Here is a 7,748-nt window from a genome sequence, read left to right on the forward strand (position 1 = left end):
GTCTACCAAGGAACAAGTGCAAAATTTGTTAAGGGTTCTTGAAATCAAAGAATATGAAAAGTATCTAGGTTTGCCAGCAGTTGTGGGGCGTAATAAGAGGGCTAGCCTAAATTATATCAAAGACTGAGTGTGGGGCAAGTTACAAGGTTAGAAGGAGAAATTGCTATCACAAGCCGGTAAGGAAGTTTTGTTGAAAGCAGTAGTACAAGCCATTCCGACTTTTGCTATGAGTTGCTTTCAATTACCAGTTGGCCTTTGTCAAGATATTGAAATGCTCATTCGTAAGTTTTGGTGGGGTCAAAAGGGTGATAGGAGGAAAATTCATTGGAAAAAGTGGGAGGTGTTGTGCAAACCAAAAATAGAAGGAGGGATAGGTTTTAAGGACCTATGCAAGTTCAACGAAGCAATGCTAGCTAAGCACGTGTGGAGGTTGCTGCATGATACCGAATCCTTATTTTTTAAGGTTTTCAAAACGAAGTACTTCCCAAACTGTTCTCTGTTTGAAACCAAATCTTCTTCGGGCTCCTTCGCATGGAAGAGCATTCTATGGGCAAGAAGTTTGGTTCAGAAAGGGGCGCGATGGAGAGTGGGTGATGGGCAATCAATTAGGATTTTCCAAGATGCTTGGTTACCATCTGACAATGGCAAGGTTTCCTCTCCTTCATCTGATTTTGGTCCGGATGCAAATGTAGCAATGCTTGTAAACCCGGTCACCGGGTGGTGGAATACCCATCTCATTGATCGCCACTTCTACCCACCGGATGCAAAGCTCATTAAATCCCTTCCTCTGTGCTCAATCCCTCAGTCTGATTTGCTGATCTGGCTGAAGGAGAAGACAGGGACCTATTCAATTAAATCAGGTTATAAGATTTTGTGTGAGTGGCAAAATGAGGAGCTGAATCAACCTAGCAGGACCAACCCTAGCAGCAGCATTTGCAATTGTATCTCTCCCCAAACAATTGCAACATGGTTTGGGATCACCTCCAACCGCCTTAGAGTTGCCATTCTTTATATCCGATGATGGAACTGAACCAACTCTAGAAGAAAATAATGGAAGTGCTCCTACAATTTCAAGCTCGAATTGAACCCAAAAACATATATATACATAAATAGGACACAATCTATTGCCAAATAAAATTTAAGAACAAACCAGGTTGCCATTGATCCGATGATAGTGATTCCTGCAGAGCCGCAGGAACCTTCACTGCTACATTTGCTCCTAACTTGTGGAATTCAGTTTGAATGGTCTTCATGATCTCGGTGTCTTCTGGGTTTGGCTCTGGAAAATCTACATGCATTGACTCCTGAGTTCGAATGGCGAAGTTGACTCTTTAGACAAAGCTTGCTGATTGATATAATTATAGAGTTGTTGATGGAATGCATGGTCCAATGAGAAACAGTTGTCAGTGCCCTCATTTCTATAATGCTTGGACGATCCAGAGCCCTCTCTTCTACAAAAATGCGCGAGGGATCCATAATCCATTATCTGAATACAAGTGAACAATGTTCTTGTCAAGTAAATGGAACATACATATTGCATACACTAGTGCGGGCAGAAAAAAAAAAAAAAAAAAAAAAAAAAAAAAAACAGTAAAGAATTCCATCTATGCTGGTGAGGCAACATGAGAAAGAGAGATTAAATGTTGAGACCGTTACATTGCTCATTAAAAGAAAATCTTGACAGGTGGATAGTTTTTTTTTTTTTTGGGTCGGGGGGGAGGGGGTGGTGTTGTGTGAGTGTTACTGATACGCTTTCACTTAACCCCCTACATTGTTCATTAACATTACAAGAGTACCAACCAACAATTAATAAGTTGGATGCAGAAACTGGAAAAATTCAAATTCACCATACAGATTGACTAGAGGACCTAAAAATAACTGCCTTGACCTATAAAATTTGACACAACTTGATTTGAAGACAAGACGCAATATAGAGATTAAATTTGCTATCAAAACTTAGACCTACCTAAGAAGCTAAGCCATAGCTTGTGTTAATTAGGGGTGAAGCAATATTGTAAGACATATATCACGTAATGCATAAACTATCAAACACCCCCCAATTCCTACTGTCTTTGGGAAGGCAGTTTCTGCCTAGTTTAATCAAAAGTGCAGCTTGTTATCCTTCTTGGGAGAGTTTTTGTAATTTTCTTTAGCTTGATCAGGCTTTGTCCTTGTTTGTATTCAAACTGGGTTAGTACTATTTAGCTTTCTGTTTGTTGTAGTGTTTCAGCTTATTTCAATAAAATTCACTGTCTTGATTATCAAAAAAGAGAGGCCAAATCCATGTATAGAACCGCTTACTAAGAAATAACTTAATGGCAATTAAAATAATGATACTATGTTTCTGCCAGCATCAGCAGTTGTAAAAGAAGATTTCTAAATAGAAATGGAAACCATGCTTACCTTCATTAACTCATCTCTTCCACAACCTTGCAGAACCTGGATTTTCCGCCTTGTTCTTTCTTGCAAAAGAGGCTTTACAACCTGCCAACGATTGAGCATTAAGCATTTTGTTGCAAAAGAAGTAAACTTTTTTAAAAGTAAAGTATTGACACAAACCTTCCAACATGCTGAAAATATATAGGGTGCATTTACAATATAATACGTATCTGTCTTCTCAGGATAGTTCAAGTCATCAATTGTAGATATAGCAGTCAAAAGCTGCATTAAGATTGAACAGAGAGTGAAGAAAAGTGTCAAATATACAGTCCACAGAGTGAGGTAGGCAAAATATTAGATTAATTGCTATTGAAATAGAAATCACCTTTTTTTCACAACTAAATAAGTCATTGAAAAAGCACAAAAGGCAACCCAAGTACAAGGAAAGCATACAAGAGAAACATCACAATTATGAATGGAGATATTGAAATTGAATACGCTTGTCTACTTATGATGTATAAAGAAACTAATACATGCCCTTATCACAGAAACATAGAATAAATTAAACTTGTAGCAACAAAAATGTACACAGGTAACTCCAAGAAAAATGTACACAAAAATTATCCTTGTATTCATATAGATATCAAAGAGTAGTCATGCTTCATCCAAAAACTATATTAGTAGACATGCTTTACAGTGTCAATATTTCAATAGGATATAATGGTTCATCACTGGAAAGCGAACAATTTAACTAAATTCAGTCAAGCCATAATCCCAACTAATTTGGGCTACCAACTTGGATCCTATTATGCCAAATAATTCTGTTTAGGGCACCCATTTATCTCTATAACCGAGCATTCCAATCTAAAAACATAGGATATTAGGTAAGATTCTCAGTTAGTACATAAATTCATAAGTCATAACTACGCACACACCTATTATTATTAGACTCCCTTTTGCCCTTTTTTGTAAATCAATATAATCAGTTTTTTGTACCTAAAATTTTCATCACATCTTATAAACATAGATCCTGATTTGCTGTAGTATATTGGCAATTCCTATGGTTATAATTAGTGGAAAGAGAATGAAAAATAAATGGTCAACACATTTTCACTTAATTTGAAGCATACATGCATTTTAAAGGCTCATGCTAAAACACATTCATGCAAGCACTGAAAAATACATGCTTATGTGGCTAATAGATTGCATGTACTTCATCTTTTTTTTTTTTTGGGGGGCGGGGGGGGGGGGGGGGGGGGGGGGAGAGAGAAAAAAAAAGAGAAGCAGGAGATCCATTAGGCCTCAAAGGCAATTGGAAATGACCCCTTGTCTGATAAACCCTCTTTTCTGTTAATTTCATATGCATAATGATCACAACATGGAATAGATAAAAGGAAAATACTCACAGTAATCCTTATAACATCATTTCTTGTCCATCCTAGAGGATTGTAGACAACAATCACCTAGAAAAGTTAATAAATCAGGAAGTAATCAGTCTTAAATAGAGTGGCATTCTCATTTTCCAAATAACTGCATAAACACTCCAACTATAATAACAAGTTAAAGAATTCTTCTCACCAGGTTTTTCCCATTTTACGGATCAACTTCTGATGGAGGACAATAACTTATATTCAGCAGTGGACACTGAAATAAAAAGGGGACAAGAATAGTGGATCAAATAATAATAAATTAGCATACTGAGAATAAAGGGTTGAAGTATACAATTACATGATGATAACAAACCAAAATGTTTAATGTTAGCAAGAACATCTAGATATGAAGTAAACTGTACCAACTAGTATGGAATAAAGAGTTTTTATTATTTGCCTGATGAAACTTAGTCTGCGGACTCCAACCAGTTTTTGATGTCAAGTTTGCAATGCCAGCAAGTGATTCTGCAACCACATTCTCTGCCTGCAAGACATGATATTTCAGATATTTGATCCAAAGCATAAGGAACGCAACTACAAGAAGAATTGACAGATCAAGCCTTACCTCCTTGTAACCTATTGCAAGTCGTAGTGCATAATCATATGCCACATGCTGCTTCTCTGTACCAGTAACTCCATCATGATGGTTAGCAATTGCTATAGCTTCAGCCAAAGAGTCTGTGTTGGGCCCAGATTTATTCCTCTCCTTAATTTGTGTTAACCAGTCACTGATTAAGCATAAATATCTCTTTCAAAACAAAAGAAAACAAAACTTCATTTCTAGACTTTCCCATGCTAGTCAGGAATAAAAGAAAAACAAGTCCACAAACCGAATGAATTAACATTGTCATTTTGCTACAATATGGTCATCTACTTGCTTCTTAGTCTCACCTCCTAGCAGAATAAATAACAAAAACATCAGCCCTTACATTAATGATACATGAAGGCTTCCTGTACTCCTATTGTCTTTCTTCCTGCAAACTGCCAGAATAACATATTCAGTCACACACATAATTACACAGAAAAAGAAATGCGAGAGAGAGAGACCTTTTTCACTGCCGTGTCAATATTCATTCTCTGATCATAACCAACGGTGAAGGTTACAAGGTACTGTGGTTTGCTTTTTAAGTCCTGTAAATGGCAACTTGATCACTCCATGTTTTTAAAATGTTCTAATATACCAACATCAGATGTCTTTCAGTTACAGGGGGTAAAAAAAAAATCAACAGAGGCGTTAAAGCATCAGTGTCACAACATCAAAGAGAGAAGCTTTTTTTTATTATTGTCTGTTAGAGTTTTCACTGGAACAATAAGTATTAGAATTACACTGGACATGAAGGAATGCATTTTATCATCATGTATGAAATTATAACATAAAATCATTCCCTTCATTTTTTTTTTTAATATAAGTAATATCATTCTCTTCACTTACGAAGTCCTACATATTTCTTTGTGTGTACTCAACTCAATTCTCTAAATGATCAAAATTCATGTAATGCGACTAAATTTTATGCTGGCCCTTGACCTAAATAGTCCTCCTTTCTTCAGATTTGAGACCAGCTTTGTGAAATCTAAAAACATTATGACACCAAACACTGACATGGGGAGAGTTATATACGATAAAGCATTGATGAAGAAAATTATAGCTTCTATGTTATGGTCATACATGACACCATTAACACTTCTCACATGTAAAACAACTTCTCCACTTCATCCCAAGTCACAAATCCCAGAAAAACATTTGTTCACAAAAACACCATATTTTAATCAGTTTTCAATAATTTAATTTAGTTGGTCCAAACTAAATGACATTCTAAAGGTCGAGCCTTGTTGCGATAGCAAGTGCCTTCCATTAAAAAGCGACAGGTCACAGATTCGAGTCTAGGAATCAGCCTCTCCAATATATTGGGGGGGTAAGACTGGCTACCATGACCTTTCCTAGACCCGACAAAAGTGAAAGCTTTGTGCACTAGGTATAACCTCTAAACTAAATGGTATTCTGAAATTCTTAATTGCATCATATTCACATATGAATAAAAAAGTTGTAGGCATTGTACAAATTTTGTAACCACAAGGAATATTTAAGTTGCAGAAAAATACACACCTCACTAGGGTTACCCCACAATCTTCGCGGGTAGAAATCTGACTCAGCTGCAACAATTTGAGGAGGTAGTCTTTCGGCACCTCTAGGATTAGATGGAACCCAAATCTACAGCAGAATAATAAGTGAAGCAGGAAAAGTAAGTACAAAAGTATAGAAATGACTTATTTCTATTTCTTAAGAATTTGCAGCGCGCATTATTTCTAGTTTCACCATGATCATACTTAACATGCATGTATTCAATAATGTAAAGCACACCGAATGATAAAAGTCATGGAAGCATGACCCTTTTTATAAGGTATCTTTTCCCTTAAAAGTGATTCCCTATTTTTCTCTTCTAGACTATTTCACCATTATATCCACTATCTTCACCTGGCCAGCCCTCAAAATCCAAAAGTTTTTTCTACTGCACTACTTGTTGATCAATAGTTGAAAGATGTCAACAGAGAAGAAAAAATTGGATGTTTGCATCATATAAATTACGATACCATATTATTCCAAGCAGTAAAGTTAAAAAGGTGTCACTTTAACATTCACAACAAATGGGTTCTTTGAGTTCTTTCCAGAAAACTCAGATCTCTTCAACTAAAAAGCATTCCCAAGAAAGTAGGAAAGTGCAAGAATCTCAAATGCGCTTATGGATCTGGTTCCAAAAAATATTGGATTACCTGTTAATTTCAGCAAAGTTCAAAACCAAGTAAAACCTGTAACCCCAGAAATTTCTGATAATGCTAGTATGAGAGGATGTTACCTTTGATGTATTGGTTACATTTTGAGCTTCAGTTGAGCGGCTACTAATACTATTCACAGGTAGCCAAGTCTTTTCATCGCCTGATTCCCTCACATGTTAGAGATCCATGGAAGGAAGAATGCCGGGCGGGAGATTCAGCTGCAAAATTTACACAGTGAAAAATGTCCCATCATCTTAAAAAAAAAAAAAAAAAAAAAAAAAGATAAAGCAAATTAATATATACCAGACAAAGAATTCTAAGTCTGTGTACCTTAGTTAATGACAATGTAGGAAATGATACTCCTATGAAGAAACCCAAAACTACACCAACAAAAGTAGTTACGATAAGCCTCATCGTCTCCTTTGGCTTTCTGCTAACTGCACTGCAGTGAAGAAGATTCATATATTATATAAAGAAACTTCTTATCATAACTTAAAACGCCTCTTAAATTTCTCAAAATATCTTTCCAGTGATATCTGCCAGCAGTAATACTGAACCTGCGTGAAAGGATTCCCATTTTATTTACAATCTTCTGACTGTATATTCACCAAAAAAACAGCTGCAACAAAGAAAGCAGGGCAGCTGATCTGCATTATCTAACAAGTTTTGAGTTGCCAGTCCTCCATGAAAGTAACAGAGACCCTCATCAAAGGAACCAATACCTGCCATACATTTTTTATAAAAAAGGAACATAAGTTTAAGTATTGCACCATATGAATACAAACACTCTGTGAAAGATAAAACAAAATAATATCAGCAGTAAAATTTCATCTAAGTGTGAATTAATTACGTAGCATTTAATGGAGAAAAAAAAGCATATAAGAATACATACTTTTAGGTTGAAAAAATCTTATGAACTTTTGGGTGGTACTCACAAGTGACAACCCAAAGTTGTTATCTAATGTAATTATATCACAAAGTTTGGAAGCTCGTTTAAAGTGCTCTTCTCACAACCCAGAGTTGCTACAGAACATAATTTTATCACAGAAGCTTATATAAGAAGCTCTCTCTCTCTGGGGTCTTGGTGTTGTAAAATCCCAAAACCTGAATAAGAAACATTAAAGAGCGGTACAGCACTGCAGCACGGGTGCAAAACACTTCTCTTTG

At 36.1% G+C, this 7,748-nt stretch overlaps 1 protein-coding gene, 1 long non-coding RNA gene and 1 pseudogene across 2 annotated transcripts; all 3 read right to left on the reverse strand.

Annotated features, from left to right (window-relative positions):
• Positions 1-1,106: 1,106 nt before the first annotated feature.
• Positions 1,107-2,675, reverse strand: LOC126724425 (uncharacterized; annotated as a pseudogene).
• A 1,297-nt stretch (positions 2,676-3,972) lies between these two features.
• Positions 3,973-4,660, reverse strand: LOC126721754 (alpha-mannosidase At3g26720-like). The gene is made up of 4 exons (XM_050424815.1): positions 4,640-4,660; positions 4,375-4,515; positions 4,207-4,293; positions 3,973-4,023 (listed from the first exon to the last, which is right to left on the reverse strand). The coding sequence occupies exons 1-4, from the start codon at positions 4,658-4,660 to the stop codon at positions 3,973-3,975; spliced, it is 300 nt and encodes a 99-aa protein (XP_050280772.1).
• Positions 4,661-4,837: 177 nt separating this feature from the next.
• Positions 4,838-7,310, reverse strand: LOC126721145 (uncharacterized). The gene is made up of 5 exons (XR_007653848.1): positions 7,139-7,310; positions 6,912-7,023; positions 6,662-6,799; positions 5,914-6,018; positions 4,838-4,940 (listed from the first exon to the last, which is right to left on the reverse strand). It is a non-coding gene; the product is annotated as an uncharacterized LOC126721145 (long non-coding RNA).
• Positions 7,311-7,748: the final 438 nt, after the last annotated feature.

The sequence above is a fragment of the Quercus robur genome, chromosome 4, assembly GCF_932294415.1.
Source record: "Quercus robur chromosome 4, dhQueRobu3.1, whole genome shotgun sequence".
In the NCBI taxonomy this organism is placed as follows: domain Eukaryota; kingdom Viridiplantae; phylum Streptophyta; class Magnoliopsida; order Fagales; family Fagaceae; genus Quercus; species Quercus robur.